Below are 20,699 nucleotides of genomic sequence, written 5' to 3' on the forward strand. Positions count from 1 at the left end.
AGCCCCAAAAAAAAAAAAAAAAAAAAAAAAAGACCTTTTAAAATAATATATATTGTTAAATAGAAGTAATTGATCATATTAATCATGCAGTACCAATAATTGTTCCAGATTGGAGGATCTGCTAACTTTCTTCTTCATCCTCAACCCAATTTTTTGTATTAATTTAAACCTTCTACTTTTAATTTGTTGCAATTTAGCCCTTTAGAATTACTCCATAACAAAAATCCTGGTTAGCAAAAAGGAGAAAACAGAGCAAAAACAGAGTATGGTTTTATAAGAAAATGAATTTGATAGATAAGGTTGAAATTGCACCATAAAAAAGAGTCAAGCGTTTAATCCAATCATAATAAGGAGAGCTCTAGTGGTCAACCCAATCAACCGGAAATAAACTTCTCACAATTAAGCAGCAACACTTTTGTCCATTTATCCAAAACACACCCACAAAATGCAACAGAGAGCCAATGAGAGTGGAGTGGCTATATATTAGCTCTCCAACATTGGGTAAAAATAGTCCACAAAACAACAATCTACTTGGGCAGAGAGGTTATTGCACAATTATTTTACCTTTACCATTCTGGTTTAGATTCTCTAGTCCATCCAGTCTTTCTTAATGAAGAAAAATCTAAATAAATAGAATATTATCAAGATTATTCTCTTCTAGCACAACTTAAAGTTGAACCATGAAAGAGATAAGTCCTCATCGAATCATGACATAAGAAAAATAAAATAAAACAATATAAAAACTAATATGAAGACTAATTAGGAGCTCTAAAGGTTTTGGCCACTCAACTTGACATGTTAACATCTTTCTAATTCATCCTTCACAAAGTAGCTTCTGGTTGTCTAATCTCCAATTTATGTATTATTCTACTGCACAGACCACAGTAAAAAGCAGCAAAGAAGAGACTAGCTGGAGGGTGAAAGTGAGATTCGTGGCTGTCTCTCTAGCAACATTGAGTAGAAAAGAGTCCCTCAAAACAATGATCTCTGCTGCCTGCTGGTAAGCTAGCAGCAGAGAGGTTAGTACCGTAGAATTCATTTAGCTTCACCCATGCAGTGGATTATTCTCCATAAACTCTTTCATATCATGTGTGCATAGATGATGGAAACCACGCTTTTGAGCCAAAAATCCTTGCCTATTGCTTGCAAATGAAGCCTCAATGAGATTGCAATGCTTCGACTGATCTGAAGACCAGAGACGAGCTATTTAGGACAACCATATGAACTGATGGTCTCCCTTATGTACCTTCTAGAATTCTTCATTGGTTATTTAATAATGTTGCAGAGATTCCAATCAAATGTGATAAATAAGGTCATGAGGAATCTCTAGATCAAGATCATCACACTATCATAGATACTTGGTTACTGGCCATCTGGTGAAAGATATACATAAACAGCCACTCCTAGCCGATTACCATCACTGTATAGATTTGTTGGTATCTCAATTGTCACTGAATGGCCACTACTGTGATGATTGCTGGACGAGTACTCTGGAATCTCAGTAGGAGGGAAGCATGAGTTATATATCATCTTTTGAACAAACTCCTGCAAAATACAAGTTGATAGATAAATTCTAATAATAGAGAGACCAGATTGAGAATATATATATATATATTGAAAAAAAAAGAGGCTAAGCTAGCTAATATAATTTTTACTATGCCAGTTTTCTCAGGGAAAGTGGGTTCGGTAGTCAGATTTCCTAGTTGAGAACTAGCATACCGGTTGCTATTTCAAGCACTACTCTTGCTTCCCGGGTCACGATCAACATGTGAGTGTTTTTTTGGATCACTTTCATTGGCCATAAATAGATAGATGGGATCCAAATTGTCAAAGAACCCTCTCATGCATTTGGTTATTGATTGTCTGAATTCTTCCACCTCCTATTTGAACAAGAGATGAACACCAAGATTCTTCGTAACCAAGCCTGGAGACTCGTTATAGATATCTATGGCTATGTGACTCTACCCATGCAACTCTGCAAGCAACAAAGAACTCGGTATATAGGTTAGCCAGATGAATCCACGTACATATGACCACTTGAATTTGTCTTTAGTGATTTGAAACATAGGGGTAGGATTCAAACAACATTCTTGATCCATACTCAAATGACAAAGAAGTCTGAATAAGACATGTAAGTTCTCGTCATCAAGGATTGCGTTTGGATGCTCCTGAACTGAGAAAGCAGCACATATAGCAATCCCCCTCCAATCTTTATTAGTTTTCAAATTTGGAGGTAATCCGATTCCCACTGCTCGCTCACTAACTCGATAATCTCCAAACTACTCCAGAATTTCCTTCCGAGGGAAATATAAATTGTATGTGGAGAAAGGATCAAAGGACTTCAAAACAGAAATGATATGTCCTTTGAGGCTGACAGTAATGAAGACATAAAACCTGACGAGGAGTTCAAGGATATCCTCAAGATTTCTTTTCCATCTTGTCAAATCATTTTGAAAGAGTGGAGTCTCTGCCTTTATTTGCAAATGAATTAGACGAAGCTTTGAATCTCCTGAACTTCTTTCTTCAAACAGTTTGTAAGATGATTCCATAAACGTCTTGTTTAGAGTGGACAACAATTGGATCATGTGGAATAGTAATTCGCTCATACACAGTTGAAACCTCTTTGTCTCTCATACGCAGTTGAAACCTCTTTGTCTACATGTTGTGCACTTAACACAAACATGTTTGTCTGCAAGGATTCACCATCCCTGCAACAAATCCAAAAAAAGGAAATTTATTGGTTGATGAATTTTACAGACGCATGGATATATTGATAGCAAAAACAAATATCTAGCCATAGGAATTAATTAAACCTTTGAGAGGAGTAGGTTGAATGGATTGGCATTTCTTGTTCCTTTGTTTCGAGCTTGACAAACTGAAATCTGAGAATTAATCCTCAAAACTTTTGTAAAATGTGTTTACCGGTTTGATATTGTGACAGAACAAAGAAGAGGAGAGAAGTTGCAGTTTTGGTTGTTTATTTTTTGATAGAACGGCATCGTTTATGAAGCGGAAAATATATCTCTTATATTACCACATCAGCAAAGTTATTGGGCTCACTTAAACAATGCTGTGTCGTTTTGTTTCTTATTAGTTATATCAGTTTTTGATGCCACATCACAGCAAAACGAGGTGTTTTTAAGAGAGGCAGTTCACAAAGAAATACAGGGGTCTTTTTTCAAGCTTAAAAAAAAAAAAAAAAATAGAGAGAGCAGCTGGGGTGTGTGTCTTCTTCGTGGTTCTAGAGAGAGAAAGTTCCAGATCAGTTTTTAGAGAGAGAAATTCCAAAGTTCTTTGTATGGGTTTTTCTACACCTTGTTTTTCTATGTGAAAGAGAGTGGTTTCTTTGTGAAACACAAGAGTGAGGGTGTAATTAGGACTTTGGGATTGGTTTCGGGTTTCTTATGTGAAATCACCATTGTTGATCTATTTTGAGCATGTAAACACAGATTTTCTTATAGTGCAGAAGCTTCACACTGGAGCACGAGGATGTAGGTCAATTTCGACCGAACCTCGATAAAATTTCTGTGTTGATTTGTAGTTTAGATTCTTGGATTTTATTCTTAGAATACATAACATTGGTGTCAGAGCTTGTGTGCTCGTTCTTGGAGGCTTATTCTTTGAGTCTTGATTATCTAAGTTTCTGCAATTGGGTTCTTTGAATCATCAATAATGTCTGCGAGACTTGAAGTGGAGGTTTTCAATGGAAAGGGTGATTTCTTGCTCTGGCGCAAGAATATGAGAGCCGTGCTGGTTCAACTGAAGGTTGCGAAGGCCATTGACAAGTCCTTTGCTGCAGACGTTCCAGAGGAAAAACATTTAGAGATTGATGAAATTGCTATGAGCACCATCATTCTACATCTTTCAGACAATGTTTTAAGGAAAGTTGATGAAGTTCAGACCACTGCTGAGATGTGGACTAAATTGGAGAAATTATATCTGGTAAGATCTCTGCCAGATCGTATTCTTTTACTTGAACAATTTTTTGGCTTTAAGATGGATGTCTCTAAGGATTTAGATGCTAATTTGGACATCTTTAATAAGTTGATTCTTGATCTTGCCAATTGCAAAGTTGTTTTCAATGATGTACATAATGCTGTTATTCTATTAAATTCATTGCCTGAGACTTACAGAGAGGATAGAAATGCCATTAAGTATGGTAGAGATTCTTTGTCATTAGATGTAGTAGTAAGTGCTTTGAAGTCCAGAGACTTGGAATTAAAATTTGAGTCTAAAAGGGAAGGACTTGCTGTGAGAGGAAGGAGTACTACCAGGAATTGGGTACAAAATGACCATAGAAGCAAGTCTAGAGAAACTTCAAGGTCTAAGTCTAGAATTAGAGGCAAGAAGTGTTTTTACTATAAGAAAGAGGGACATTTTATCAAGTATTGCTTCAAGAAAAAGAAAGATGAGAAAGCAAAGAACCAGGAAAGTGGAGATTTGGCTATAGCCTCCATAGATTCAGACCCTGCTGAGGTGTTAGTTGTAACACCTGACCAAAATAACTCTGAGTGGGTTTTAGATTCAGGGTGTTCCTTTCATATGTGCCCAAACTTAGAGTATTTTCAGTCCTATACTAAATATGATGGTGGTCATGTTTTGTTGGGTAATAATGTCTCATGCCAAGTGCTAGGAATAGGTAATATTCAATTACAAATGTTTGATGGAACTGTGAAGACTTTATCTTTTGTTAGACATGTGCCTGATTTGAAACGAAATTTAATATCACTTGGTGTGCTTCATGAATCTGGTTACTTTTATAAGACTGAAAATGGAAGTATGAAAATTTCTAGAGGTTCTTTTGTTGCAATGAAAGGTACTAAGAAAAATGGCTTGTATGTTTTGTGTGGTAAAGTTGTTTTGAATGCTAGCAATGCATCTGTAGCATCATCAATTGATAAAACCGATCTGTGGCATAAGAGATTAGGGCATATTAGTGAGAGAGGTTTGTTTTATTTGAATAAAATGAATGTTTTTGGCAAGGACATGGTCAGTAAGCTTGATTTTTGTGAAAATTGTGTTCTTGGAAAACAACATAGGTTAAGTTTCAACTTAAGTACAAGTAAAGCTAAATCTATGTTAGATTATGTGCACGCTGACTTATGGGGCCCTGCCAAAGTGCAAACACAATCTGGAAATAAATATTTTCTTTCTATAATTGATGATTACTCTAGAAAAGTTTGGATTTATTTGTTAAAATCAAAAGATGAGGCTTGTACAAAGTTTAAAGAGTGGAAATTGCTAGTAGAAAACCAAACTAGCAAGCTTGTTAAAGCTTTGAGGACTGATAATGGTTTGGAATTTTGCAACAAAGAATTTGATGATTTCTGTAAAAATCATGGTATCTTGAGGCATAGGATTGTAAAGCACACACCACAACAAAATGGTGTAGCTGAAAGAATGAATAGGACACTTCTTAATAAAGTTAGATGCATGTTAGTGTCTTCTGGTTTACCTAAAATGTTCTGGGGTGAAGCTGTTATGACAGCCATGAATTTACTGAATTTATCACCCTCAACAGCACTTGATTTTAAGACACCAGAACAGGTTTGGACAGGTAAGCAACCAGATTATTCGAATCTGAGAATTTTTGGGTGTGCTGCCTATGCTCATCAATCTGAGGGAAAATTAGAACCTAGGAGTGTTAAATGTGTTTTCCTAGGCTATCCACAAGGTGTCAAGGGGTATAAGTTATGGGTTAGAGAAAGTCAAGGATTTAAGGTGATTATTAGTAGGGATGTGATATTTGATGAAAATACCATGCCTTGCAAAGCTACTAACCATGCAGGTATTGAAGCCAATGAACAATTAGAAACAAGGCAGCTTGATTTATTCTCTAAGGTGGAGACTCAAGGAGCTGTTAAAGGAGATGATGACTCTCAAATGGAGACAATTACGGAACCTACTGAACCTGCTATATCCGGACAGCAAGCATCTGATCAATTGGATGAAGAATCAGATGAAGAACAACCTGTCCAACCTTCACCAAGATCAAATCAAAGGAGATCTGCTTCACCAAGCTATTTGCTCACTCGAGATAAAGCAAGGAGGCAAATCAAGTCTACTAGGAGATATGGTTATGCAGATTATTTAGCTTATGCCTTGGTTTCTTTTCAAGATTTAACCGAAAGTGAGCCTAAGACTTATACTGAAGCAATTAAGTCAAAGCAAGCAGCTCAATGGAAGGAGGCAATAGTTGAGGAGATGGAATCATTGCACATGAATAAAACGTGGATTTTGGTCCCATCCCCAACAGATCAGCAAGTTGTAGATTGTAAATGGATTTACAAGGTCAAAAAGGGTTTAACTAGTTCTGAACCAATGAGATTCAAGGCAAGACTTGTGGCCAAGGGGTTCACATAAGTTGAAGGTATTGATTATAATGAGATCTTCTCACCGGTAGTTAAGTACACAACAATCAGAACTATGTTAGCTTTAGTGACACAATTTGATTGGGAGCTGGAGCAACTTGATGTAAAAACCGCTTTTTTACATGGAGAGTTGGAGGAAACTATATATATGAGAAAGCCTGAGGGTTTCGAAGTCAAGAAGAAGGGTGGAGAGCTTGTGTGCTTATTGAAAAAGTCATTGTATGGGCTTAAATAGTCACCAAGACAATGGCATAAAAGAGTCGACTCTTTTGTGGTGAAAATTGGTTTCACAAGGAGCAACTTTAATAGTTGTTTCTACTTTAAGGATTCCATGAGTGATGAAGCAGTATATCTATTGCTTTATGTGGATGATATGCTGGTTACAGGTCCAAAGATAAAGATCATACAATCAGTGAAGGAGCTACTCAAGTCTGAATTTGATATGAAGGATCTTGGTCCAGCTAAGAAGATTTTGGGAATCACAATTCTAAAGAATAGGAAGAAGTCTGAAATGAGGTTGTTACAGTCATCATACATACAAAAGATTGTTTCAAAGTTTTCAATGGAGAATGCTAAAGTGGCAAATGTGCCACTTGGGGGACATTTTAAGTTGTCTATTGATCAATGTCCAACCATAGATCAAGAAAGAGAAGAAATATTAAGAATTCCTTATTCGAATGCTGTTGGTTCTGTAATGTACCTCATGATATGCATTAGACCAGATTTGGCTTTTGGAATTAGTGTATTGAGCAGGTATATGGCTAATCCGAGAAGAGGTCATTGGGAAGTGGCTGTTGAGATATCTTAAGCAAACAGCAAATGAAGGACTAATTTTCAAAGGAAATCAAGATAAAATTGAGTTAAATGGTTACTTAGACTCGGACTATACAGGAGATAGGGACAAGAGGAGGTCTATTTCTTCATATGTTTTTACCCTATGTGGTAATTGTGTGAGCTGGAAATCACATCTACAACCTGTTGTAGCTTTATCAACAACCGAGGCGGAATATATAGCTGCAACAGAGGCTGCTAAGGAGGCAATATGGCTTAAAGCTCTACTAATGGAGCTGAAAATACTTAATCAAGACGTGGTGTTGTTTTCGGATAGCCAAAGTGCAATAAATTTGTGCAAAAATCCTGTTTTTCATGAGAGGTCTAAACATATCCAAGTAAAGTATCATTTTATTCGGGATATAGTTTCACAACAAGTGTTTAAGTTGGAGAAAATTCCAACTGAGTTCAACCCATCAAATATGGGAACAAAGGTCCTGCTTGTGAGCAAGTTTAATGCTTGTAAAAGCTTGCTCAAGATTGGGGCAGATTAGATTTGAAGAGAGATGAGATTGCTAGGAAGGTGTTTGAGTTTCTGTACATTTTGTGTTTTGAGGATTAGGTGGAGATATGTGAGAATTAATCCTCAAAACTTTTGTAAAATGTGTTTACTGGTTTGATATTGTGACAGAACAAAGAAGAGGAGAGAAGCTGCAGTTTTGGTTGTTTATTTTTTGATAGAACGACATCGTTTATGAAGCTGAAAATATATCTCTTGTATTGCCACATCAGCAAAATTATTGGGTTTACTTAAACAATGCTGTGTCGTTTTGTTTCTTATCAGTTATATCAGTTTTTGATGCCACATCATAGCAAAACGAGATGTTTGTAAGAGAGGCAGTTCACAAAGAAATACAGGGGTCTTTTTTCAAGCTTAAAAAAAAAAAAAAATAGAGAGAGCAGCTGGGGTGTGTGTCTTCTTCGTGCTTCTAGAGAGAGAAAGTTCCAGATCAGTTTTTAGAGAGAGAAATTCCAAAGTTCTTTGTATGGGTTTTTCTACACCTTGTTTTTCTATGTGAAAGAGAGTGGTTTCTTTGTGAAACACAAGAGTGAGGGTGTAATTGGGACTTTGGGATTGGTTTCGGGTTTCTTGTGTGAAATCACCATTGTTGATCTGTTTTGAGCTTGTAAACACAAATTTTCTTATAGTGCAGAAGCTTCACACTGGAGCACGAGGACGTAGGTCAATTTCGACTGAACCTCGATAAAATTTCTGTGTTGATTTGTAGTTTAGATTCTTGGATTTTATTCTTAGAATACATAACATGAAACGTATCAACAATACTTTACACCAGCATTTCATAGCATTTCATATGCTTGGTAACATAATTGCTCATCATCTGCACAGCCCAATTGGCACTCAGTTATCATTTCAATTACATTTCCCAGATCTTTCTCATATATTGCTCGGATCCCAAACCTTTCGACTTCCACATTTGGAATGCTGGTCCTAAACAGAGCGCTAATTCCCCAACATTGGTTCAACTGATGTTCCTTAAAATACACTCATGGCATATGAAATAAGAAAAGTTACTGTGAATAAGGCGTTGTGGGGAGATTATCAAGCTTTTTTATATGTGAAATACTACTTCCATGAGAATGCAAGTCAATATGAAGCAAAGGATGAGCAGCTTTTGAATATGAATAATTCTTGAGTAAATCAGAGGGACTCATTTTAAGTGTAGCATATAGATTAAATCCTATCCATGACTTGTCATCAAGTATGTTTGCTGGAAGATAGCAAACTACATTGCACCTCGTACTTTGATGGAAGAACCAATCTGCAGCAAATCCTGTTACAGGAAAATTGAATGGGATAGGCAAGTTGCGTGTATATAAGGATCCCTGTAAAAAGTGCATAAATTAGAAAGCTGTTTATAATGATTGGAGAAAAACAGAGATTGATCAAGCAGAGATAGGAAAAGCAAGAGAAATATATGTAGTGTGAATGATCACCTCAAAAGAGTATTCTTGAAAGCAAGGCTTCTAGATCTATTCTCAGCTGTCTGGTAGGATGCAAAGTTCCCAAGACTTTATTTCTGGAACTGGGATCGGATTCAAGTTCATTGACATAAATGGATCTCTCGAATTCTCTTACTTTTTCTAGATTCTTATAAATTTCTTCTTTAATTATCTTAGGCTCACTAGATTCAATTGCACTGAGGAAACCTTCAACTGCCTTTTTATATGCTTGCTAACATAATCGATGATGATGTTCATCGTTTGGACCGCCCAATGCACATTCAAATATCATTTCAATCAAATCTCCTAAATCTTGCTTATATACTACTCTAATCCCACACATTTCAACCTCCACATCTGGGTTACCGGTCCTTAAAAAAGCACTTACTTCCCAACAATGATTCAACTCTTCTTTCAAAAACTGTTGTGGCGCATGAAACAATAAAAGTTGATTTGAATATTTAGCATCGATAGGGAGAGTAACCGTGGCTACATGTGATATACTACTTCCATGTGTATGCAAGTCTATATAAAGTGAATGAGGAGTTACTGAATCATTATCATTGTTGAGCAGATCATATGGATGCCCTTTTAGGGTAACATAAAGACTAAATCCAATCCATGACTTGTTATCAAATAAGTTTGGTGGAATGTAGCAAATTACCATGCTGCCTACACTTTGATGGAAAAACCAACAGGTTTGAAATCCTTTCAAAGAAAATCCAAAAAAGAAATGGTATTTACTGGCATGGCTTCCCTGTAAAGTTCAGAAATTACAAATTAGTGAATATCATAAGAGAAAGATAAACATCAGACAGCCAGAGGCAAAGACAGAGATAGAAGTATAAGATATATATATATATATATATATATAGCGATTACCTGAATCATCGTTGAAAGCAAGGATCGTAAATCTCTTTTCAGCTGGCTGGTAAGATGCAAAGTTCCGAAGACTTGCTTTTTGGGACTTGAATATGGTTGAAGTTCATGGACATCATCGGATCTTTCCAACTCACTTGCTTTCTCTAGTATATGCTTGTAATGTTTAATAGAGGTCAAGTTTAGGTGTTCATTAGATGTATCAACTAAATCTTGAGTAGATCTTGCCACAACTTTGTTAAATATTACATGCAGCCCACATTCTAGCACCTCCACATCCGATCTGTCTGTCGAAATTGAAGCTTCAATATGACTTGCTCTGTCCAATTGATTTCCAAACCTTGTCTTCGGCACATAGGCACAAAGTCCATAAGACCCAACCTTGAAGCCATTGAAGGTTTCTATCTCAAGGGGATTTTTAAGACAACCTTGACCAGTGTAAAAGTCACAGAAAGTATTGTACCGACCGTCATGAAAGTTTCTTGTTTCTTGATTAGAAAAACAACAAATAGGGCAAATCCAAGCCACGTTTCACCACTGTCTTTTTCAGGTAGTCCGATCCTTTTAGAAGACCCAGAACTCAAATGTATGCACCAATCTGGAATTCTCGCACAAGGAAAACGAAGTTCCAAGTTTCCTCCATAAAAGATTTTATCCTATTTAAAACAAAAAATATAAAATAAAATAAGAAGGAAAGCTTAAGAAAAATATTCAGTGAGACAAAGAGAAACAGAGCAGACATACCTGAATGAATTTAGGAAAGAGTGTGGGGATATGTTCTTCGGGCATTGGAAGAGGGTGGTGTGTAAGACATCCTTCAGCCTTGACTGATTTACGACAATTTATAAAGCTGAATCCCTTATCAGAAGGCCATATTGTCATTTTATCTTTCAGTATAGGACAATCATGTGCCTGTACATGTTTCACATTCAATGGAAGTTTTGGCAATGATCCAAGTTTGCTACAATTATCCAAAGTGAAATGTCTAAGATTAGAAAGCTGAGAGACACTATCAGGTAAGCTCATGAAATTGTTTCCACTCAACAACGCTCGAGTAAGGTCAAACAACCAATGTCTTCAGGGATTGCTCATTCTTCTAGATTACATTCAGCTAGACTTAAACATGTCAAAGAGCTTAAACCAGTGAATGACTTAGGCAACTAGAAACTGATATTGGATTCTGATGAGCATTGAGATGATGATCTATCTGCCACACCAGCACATTGGGCGAAACATAGAGTTTTGAGGTTTTTCAAAAGCATAATGGATGAAGGTGCTTTCCTTATAGCAGTTCTACATGCATCGAGTTTCTCCAATTTTTCCAAGCTCCCTATGTTTTCTAGCAATTTCCAGAGATGTGAAACTGCAAATGAAATCTAGAAGACTCAAAAGGTTCTTGCAGTCTCTAAGATCCAATAAAATAAGGCTTCTTAAGTGCTTTGCTAATGTTGGCAGCCCTTTGATAGCCGTCCCATCCAAATAAAGTTGTGACAAATGACTCATTTTTCCCACAATCTCTGGAAATCTATCAAGTTTTGTACATCCAGAAAGAATAATAGTCTCAAGAGAGTTGAAGCAGATGCCTTGGGGAAGACTGTCAAGAGATTCACAACCTTTCAAGTTCAACAACATGAGCTGTTTGAGCTTTTTGATAGGTGGATGAATTTTTGATAACCTTTTACAACCTTTAAGGATCAGTCTCTCAAGATTAGGGACCCTACTGAAGTCAGAGGGTTCGACCAAGTACTCACAATTGCTAAGATCGAGCAATATTAACGTCTCCAAAGAAAGCTATATTGGAAAAGAATAATAACAATAATAATAAAAATTAGTTAACAAACAAATAATGGAAGTGACAAAGGCATTAATAATGTTATTATTTACTTAAAACAAATATCAATAGTAGATAATCTTATTGTAGTTTCTTGATCCCATAGTCGTTCAATATGACCATCGGACATGTTAAGTTCAGCAAGATTTTTGGATTGAAAACTTGATTTCAAATGGATCAGAGGATATTGATGCCAAGATTTTTGGATTGAAAACTTTATTTCAAATGGATCAGAGGATATTGATGCCAATCCAAAACACGTAACTCATTCAAAAGGTATCCACATTCAGAAAAGTTACGCACATTATGAATCTTCAACAACCGTATCCTTTTCATTTCTAACATCTTCTTCTCCTCACTCAACTGCAGTTCTTCATTTTCAGGCAAATTAAGGAATATGCCTTTAACAGCTTTTGTTCCCTTTAGCATTAACGGAAGAGGTCATCCACCCCAAAAGAAACGAAAAATAATAAGAATAATTTTTTCCTTTTGTTAAGGGAAAATTTCATCTACAACCACAAAGTTTGATGAAAATTCAACATCTCCATGGTTTGAGAAATCATCTCTTACCCTTTCACGTTTGGATAATTATCATTTACCATTCCAGGAGTAGATTCTTTTTTTATAAAATTGATTTATGGAAAGTCTATTTTACCCTTAAGTGTCAAAATAAATATTACATTATTTTATCATTTACTTTATAATAATGTACACAAAAAATATCTTTTACTATAAATTTGATTTAAATAATGAAAAATGATGTAGTTAAAAAATGATATATAATATATTATTATATAAAAATTTCTTAAACTAAAATTTTAATATTCATTTTGAGGTTAAAAGATAGAATAGGATTTTCATAAATGAATTTACTCAAAAATCAACTCCAAATAAATAATGGTAAAGGATGACTTTTCCAAAGTGATAGTTTTTCAAACCTAATGTATGTCAACAAATTTCCATTAAACCTCATGAGTATAGATGAAATTCCCTTTTTTTTTTTCTTTTTTTTTTCTTTTTTAATGTCGTTTAAGTTGAATATTATAAATACTATATATGAATGTCTACGTTCACATCCATAAATTAACATTATATATAGTTTTGATATTTAAGAATTATTTTCCAAATTATACAATAAAAGATAAAATGACATAAAAAATGCTAAAAATTATCACTTTCTTAACTAGATTTTTAATTTTAAATTATTTTTTAGGTTGGGGTGTCATTCATAGTACATTTTTAGTCACGCTATCTTCATAGTTTCCAGACATAAAACTTTATTAATGAACCTATGGTAAGATGCGAAAGTAAATTGTATATCAGTTAGACAATTTACCTCATAGTTTTCAAGTACATAACGGGCATCCTTATGATTCCAGAGCCTACTACGTTTGCCCAACATGTCTATGGATTCTTGATAAACAATCTCCTGACCAAATTCTTGTAGCAAATCATGCATCCATAGCTTGTCACTTGCAATGGTTATAAAGCATTTTTCCATAAGCACTTTTACACCAATTGTAGGATGAAACCTATAACAATCTAATATCTTTTTCACGCGGGATAGATCCTCTCCTTTGAAGAAACATGCTATGTCTAAAAATATTTTCTTCTCCCTTTTGTCTAATCCATAATAACTTACTTGAAGCGTTCGATGAATTGGTTCATCATTGGGATGTTTATTCAGTTCAGCCAATATGTTTGACCATGCATCTACGGTTTTCCGTTTCAAGTAGGGACTCAAAACTTCGAGAGTTAAAGGATGACCATTAGCATATTCTACTACTTGGATGGGCAGCTCTCTATACTTGTCTAAATCATCATTTTTGTCAAAGGCTCTTTGATGTAAGAGTTCTAGAGCTTCATCATCATCTAGCTTATCAACCTTATATATGTAATGCTGTCCATAATTCATCACCAAATGCTTATCTCTGGTTGTCACAATGACTTTGCTCCCTCGACCAAGCCAGTCATAGTGATTTTTCCAATTTCCAACTAAACTTGCTATTTGCTCCGGTTTATCGACATCATCTGGAATGATAAACACCTTTTTGAAACGCAATCTTTGGCTTAATATATTGGTTACCATATCATCATCATGTTCATGTATGCCTTCATCGTCATTCAATAAGATTTTGAGAGGACGCTTTTGCAAGTGAACCATGCCATTTTTTTCATGTTCCTCTCTCACATTGCCAATGAAAGCGCTAGCTTCAAATTTGTCAAACATGCCTTGAAAAAACCGACGAGCTAGAGTTGTTTTACCAATTCCCCCCATGCCCCATATCCCTATGGTGCAAACATCATCGGACGGGCATTCATCCACTAGCGACTGAATTTTCTTTATACGAGAATCCATGCCAACCAAGTCCTTCGAGGCTCTTTCATACAGTTCTTTGAAAATCTTATTAACAATTTCCTGTATAACATCTGATTCATGCCTGGAAAAAGCAAAATATATGAAAATTTTTTGGTCAACAAAGTCATATAAAATTAAGAAGAAACCTGCAATGTGACGTCAGCTATATCCATTCACCGTATACTTTTACAAAACAAAAAGGGTATATGGGCCTTCGTTCTTTTCTTTTTGCTTTAATTTATTTATTTTTGTTCAATAAATGGTAAGATTGTTCTATCAATTTTCTTTGGCAAGGATGGAAGAGAATGTAGGACTTTTTGCTTTCATTTATTTATTTTCTATTCGCAATAGTTTATTGAAAAACAAAATCGAAGAAGATACCTAATGTTGCCACTATTTTATTTTTCCCTCCTTATAGGTTAAATATATATTTTTTCTTCACGAAACTTTGCAACGTAGGTTTGGTAAATAGAACTGTATTATATTATTTCAGTTCTACTATAATATACTAACATTGTACGAATTGTTTAATGAACTTGTACAAATTTCGCTAATTTTTACCTTTTAATTTTTTTAATCAAACTAAATATATTGACATAATTTTTATTTATATAGTCTACTATCTATGATTATATTAATAAATATATCATCCAAACTCTAATTAAAGTTGAAGCATTGAAAATTAAAAATATTTAGTCTATTTTAAAATTTTAATACGGCAAAGGAAATAGGAATAAATTATATTTGTAAATGCAAGATATATAAACGTGATAATATTTGTAGATGTAAAATAATAATATAAATAACAAAACAAAAACGTCTTGTCAGGACCCGTCCAAAATTTCTCACCGGAACCCTAGGCAAGCCCTGATCCCAGGCAAACCCTACCGGACCCTCCAAGGGAAAATCCGGCAGAACCTCCCCTAAGGGATAGACTTACCACAAATTACCTGCACTGAAAACACACTTCTATAATCACCCCCTTATTCCTCCCACAAAACTACAAGTTGTTCCACAAATTTCAGCACTTCTCAACAATAACAACAATCCAGTGCATAAATAAAACATAAGTATCCCAATAGTATACAGAGCTTTAAGAAGTGCTAATCAACAGAAATACAACAAAGATGAAAGAAATAATACACTGAATTGAAAGAGTACAAAGGTACTTCTCGAAAACACGATAGCAGCGAAAAATTTGGTTCGCTCCGGAAGAACGTCTACCACCACTTACACCTAAGGGAACGGAATTTAAAAACGTGAGATGCTAATCATCTCAATGAGTGACCCTAACTACTGAACACTTTTAATGATAATAAAATAATAATAATAACAATTAAGGGAATTGAATAAATACCAATAATCAATAAATAAATAATAATAACTGTTGGAAATAATAATTTCCCTCAAAACTCTCACCAATCGCTCCATTTGAAATGTTCCCTTTTTAAAACAATTTCACAAAACCCGATGTACGTACCTCCCGAAAACCAAGGGATTAAATCATTTGATAAACAATAAATAAATAAATACATACCCCAATATATAATTAAAATGTAATAGATTATAATAAATAATTTTTGAAAACCTTTGGGGTTTGAAACGTTATTTGAAAATTACATCTGACACACCACACCATATACCGGTGATGCCCTTCGATACCCAACGTCCTGAGCACCGACTGGCGGGGAGGTTAAAAAGAGAAACTTGCAAACGGTACTTCGGCGTCCCGACAGTACCGCTGCTGAAACCATCATCACGGCCAAGGAGGGGGGCGGCTGTGGCCAATAACAAACTTGCCTGCCCACGGTCCAATGGCAACAACGGGAGAAATAATACCTGCGCGCTAAACCACATAATACTTGCGTGCTACCACGTGTCCATACACCAGAACACCAATACTGTATGAGTGCGTCTAAAATAATCATTATTAACCAATCGTACCGTTTTCCAAAATTACCGTGGGAAATACATTAAATTCTTACACTTACTATCCCACATATTTTTATTTAACCAAACCGGTACGAAACCTCGATAACAAATAAACCACAATTTTCTCGAAGTACGAGGTTCAACAATAAAAATACCGCGGGCATAATTTATAAAATTTAAACAAATAATTTTCATAAAATATTTAACCCAATTATGCCCGAAAATAATACTTAAAACCACGTACGATTATTACCGAAATATACTTTGCTTATGCATAATAAATAATTAAACCACAATAAAACCATAACCAAATTGTATCACATGAGCATAATTTAAATACCAATTAAACATAATTAATTGCCCAAAATAATTTTTGAAGGTGGGTCACTCACCTTAAGCGCGTAAATCAGCTAAGATCCTCTGCAGGATCAACTCCACTACTCTTACGCGCACCTAAAACATCCACAGTATACCAACCAAGTATATTAATATTTTATTCGGGTAATTCCCAAATGGGTACCCGGGGAGCGAACACCAAACGATATCTAAAAGTTACGAGTTATATACCGAATCGAAGCTCGAGTGATGAGGATCACGGATTCGGTCTTACTTTCCGGTGATCGGACCCGAGGTGGTCGGAATCTCGTCGGAAAGCTTTCAGGTTTCGACTCCGCAATTCTCCCAAACCGTTGTGAATTGGCAGAAACGGATACCGGATTCAGGTTCAGGAGGTCGAACACAGTGGACAGGGGCCGGCGGTGAGACTGGGTACTCGCCGGAACAGTAACCTCCGGCCAGCCGCTGCGGTCACCGGCAACCGTCGCCGGCGGCGGCGCGTGCAGTGGCCGTTGGCTGAGATTTTTTGCAGATTTGTAGATCGAGGGGAGAGGAATCCAATGGGACCGGCGGTGAGGCAAACGGAGGCCGGACGGCGGAGAAATCGGATTTTGAAGGATTTCGGCCCCTCGCCGGAAAAAGCTCCGGTCCCGGCGCGTCGGTGGTCCAGTGGCCGTGAAATTTGGTGGGTCGGCTGGACTTGAGGAGGTGGTGAGGGCTAGCTGGCGCGTGTGGCCGGAAAATGGCCGGAAATGGGTCGATCGAAGGTGGCCGGCGGTGGAAAGAAAAAGTCATCGCCGATCTTCGCCGCCTCGATCCGGGCGCGTCCGACGGCCAATCGCCGTGAAACTTTGAGGTTTTGCCAGAAATGGGGAGGGGATTCTTGCTGGCCGGCGCATGTAAGGTAGATCGGCCGGAAAATTTGAAAATCTCCGGTAGTCGGTCGGACTCTCTCTCTCTTTCTCTCTCTTCCCCAAGATTTTTGTCAAATAAATGCCACCGTGTGACACTGTTCATTCCACATGGACCAATTAGGTGATGACACGTGGCATCACTGTGCACTTAAGCCAGATGTAATAAAATATTACGGTATCCGGCGAATTTCAAACGTCCATAACTTTTTAACCAAACGTCCGATTCAAGCGTGCCGCTAGTCTATGAACTCGTATCGACGAGTACTTTACAACCATACAAGAGTCAAAAAAAAAATTACACCACAAGGAAAAGTCAACTCCCGGCACCTTTTGGACTGTTTGTACCTCAACTTGTTTTGTCCATAACTTTTAAACCGTAGTTCCGTTTTCGACGTGCTACTAGTCTACGAACTCAGGGCATCATGCACTTCACCACGGTACCCTGGTCAACTAGAAATTCCAACTGGGACAAAAAGTCAACTTTTGACCCGCTAGGTCAACGGTCAACCTCGGTCAACATGCACGGATTCCGATGCGATTTGGGACGAGGTGTTACACGTCTTATCTACCCTAGTGCTATAATTAGTAGGGAAATAATCGCAAGGAAAAAAAATGGAAAAAAGAAAAAAAAAATTGGAGAACAAAGCTATATTTATTTTCAATTAGAAAATAAAGTAAACAAAAAAAAAACCAACTATAAATTAAGAAAAAAAAAATCTTATATAACAAATATTTTTAATATACAACATTAAATTAAATTTTACTTTTGTTATTTTGGTCCCTAAAACTCCATTATCACTCGTATTGTTTGTTCTTTGCCAATTATCTATCCGAAAGCCATTAACAAAAGGGATCAAAACACAATTTCGATATAGCTTAGGGAGCATGCATGTCAATAATATATGTATATTTATATATATATATATATATATATATTTAAAAGATGTTATTTCCAAAATAAATTAAAATCTTAAAAATATTTGCAATTGATAAAAATCTAAAAACTATATTTTGACACAAAAGCTTATTTAAAAATTGACCTGACTAGTAAAGGTTTATAAAGAGAGAGAGAGAGAGAGAGAGTATAAATTTAAAAAATCAATATAAGGCCTAAAAATGTTCATATGTATTTTCCATAAATAATAAAAAAATAATTTGTTACAAAAATGAAGGATGTAAAAAGGAACTTTAGTAAGTGGCAAATTGTTTAAGAATAAAGTTTAAAAATATATATATATATCCTTCAAAATTTTTATCTTTTAAAAAATAAAAAAGATTTAAGCAAAAAAAGAAAAAAAGAAAAAAAAGAAATTGGGGGGGGGGGGGGGGGGGGGGGAATGGGATTAGTGACCAAAATGCTAAAAAAATAAAATACTAGAAGTCAAAGTGCAAAATGGTTACTTACGGACCATAATAATAATAATAATAATAATAATAATAATAATAATAATAATAATAACAAATGTACAAGATTAGAACAAACAAATAAAAATTAATTAAGAAAGAGATCATGAAATGGAGAATAACATACCGGCCTTGTTTCAATTCCCAGCGTGGTTCAATATCGGCCACTCGAGTCAAAGCATTCCTCCATTTGTTAACCGTATCCACATTCTGGTCTTTATGCGCACCAGTAAAGGGCTCCCCAAATGTCCCACTCTGATTTCTCACATGATTTGGTTGGACATGGTAGAAAACTGGAATAACAGTCCGTCGCCGATCTAGATCGCAATATTTGACAATCTTTGCAACTTCCTTCAAGCACCAAGATGAGGTAGCATACTTCTCCGAAAGGACGACGATTGCAAATCTCGATTCTTGAATCCCCATCTTGAGTCCTGGCCAAACGGCTTCTCCCCTCTCAAGGCCGTCATTATCGCTGAAGGTGTCGATTGCTTTCTGATGCAGAGCATGGTACAGATGGTCTGTGAATCGGGTGCGGGTGTCCTCACCTCTGAAACTCAGAAACACATCACGTTTCAATGAATGTGATTCGGTACCTGTCATTGGGGCCGGGGGGGATGGGGTGGTGGCGGCGGGGGGAGAGAGAGAGAGAGAGAGAGCGAGCTATTTATGGTAGCTAGCTATAGTATATGAATGGTACTGTTGCCCAATTATCTGCAGAGAGTCCACTGCTGCCGTACTTGATCGTCTTAAAAAATTTATTCTTATTAATTGAAAACTTCAAGATGATCGAACTAGATCTGGTGCTATATGGCTTGGCTGGTTTTTCTATTATTTTCGTATCTTGTGGATATATTAGTTAGGAATTGACTATCAAACAGAGACAAGCACAAAAATATTACGGATCCCTAGAAAGATCATATCAATGAGAACTCGAAGAAAAAAAATATATATTTATCAATGAATATTCAAATTAAGATTTGTGAGGATTTTCACGTAGTACTTTGAAGTCAATAAAAGATCAAAAAAAAAAAATAATAATAAATGACTCTATTCGCACTAACTAAATTTTAATGATATTTTTATATTCTAAGTTTGTGTGTATATATATATATATACCATAGTGGAATTGTAAAACATAATATATATATACAAATGTATGAAAGATATAACACTAGGAAATATCCTTCACGGTATTAAAATTTCTAGACTAAAGAAACGTTAAAAATGGATTAAAAACCCCATAGAATTATACATGCATTAGTTTGCAATGGAGTTTATTGCATGTCTCTGAACTGAATTGATATTTTTATAACTAGTTTGTCAAATGCAGGTTTGATTCAACCAGAACGATTAAGTGGGGGCCGGTTATTAAGTGGACCGGAAGTTATATATCTATGGAGCATAAATTATACTTTGAAAGTGAGAATTGAAGCAAAACCCAAAGAAATATAGATTATTCCAGCACAACTTAAACATTTACCATGAAAGATTGAAGTCCTTCTCTAATCACGACGAAAAAGAAAAAGAAAGCGAAAAATCAACACACCAAATGGGAAGCAACAAAGAAGATAGAAGAGAGTGAAGCTTAAGATAGAAATTCCCAGCATTGAGTAGAAAAGAATTCCAGAATAGTGATCTCTGCCTACTGGTAAGCAGAGAGGGGCAGAGAGGTTATTCCATAACTTGTTTACCTTTATCCATGGGGTTGGCATTGTCAGCTCTTTCCCGTCTTTCATGTTGAGGGTCATGACCATCATCCAACACCTTGTTTCCCTCATTATCAGCTTTAGCATGAGAGAGTGCATCTTTGTTGTCAATCATGGAGGCCATGCAGTAGCTTATTGTATGCTTAAACTCTTCCTCACCATGTCTGTACA

The 20,699-nt window shown here is 36.0% G+C and overlaps 2 protein-coding genes across 2 annotated transcripts; both read right to left on the minus strand.

Annotated features, from left to right (window-relative positions):
* Window positions 1-9,172: 9,172 nt before the first annotated feature.
* Window positions 9,173-10,599, minus strand: LOC125418508 (uncharacterized). Its single transcript, XM_048463334.2, has 2 exons — window positions 10,047-10,599; window positions 9,173-9,921 (listed from the first exon to the last, which is right to left on the minus strand). Exons 1-2 carry the CDS (start codon window positions 10,053-10,055, stop codon window positions 9,397-9,399), a joined length of 534 nt encoding a protein of 177 aa, XP_048319291.1. The 5' UTR covers window positions 10,056-10,599; the 3' UTR covers window positions 9,173-9,396.
* On the minus strand, window positions 10,445-19,422 carry LOC132799086 (disease resistance protein RPV1-like). Its single transcript, XM_048462078.2, has 6 exons — window positions 18,947-19,422; window positions 13,211-14,315; window positions 12,178-12,294; window positions 11,341-11,834; window positions 10,788-11,004; window positions 10,445-10,699 (listed from the first exon to the last, which is right to left on the minus strand). The coding sequence occupies exons 1-6, from the start codon at window positions 19,420-19,422 to the stop codon at window positions 10,445-10,447; spliced, it is 2,664 nt and encodes an 887-aa protein (XP_048318035.2).
* Between the last annotated feature and the right edge of the window lie 1,277 nt (window positions 19,423-20,699).

The sequence above is a fragment of the Ziziphus jujuba genome, chromosome 12 (genome assembly GCF_031755915.1).
Source record: "Ziziphus jujuba cultivar Dongzao chromosome 12, ASM3175591v1".
Lineage (NCBI taxonomy): Eukaryota > Viridiplantae > Streptophyta > Magnoliopsida > Rosales > Rhamnaceae > Ziziphus > Ziziphus jujuba.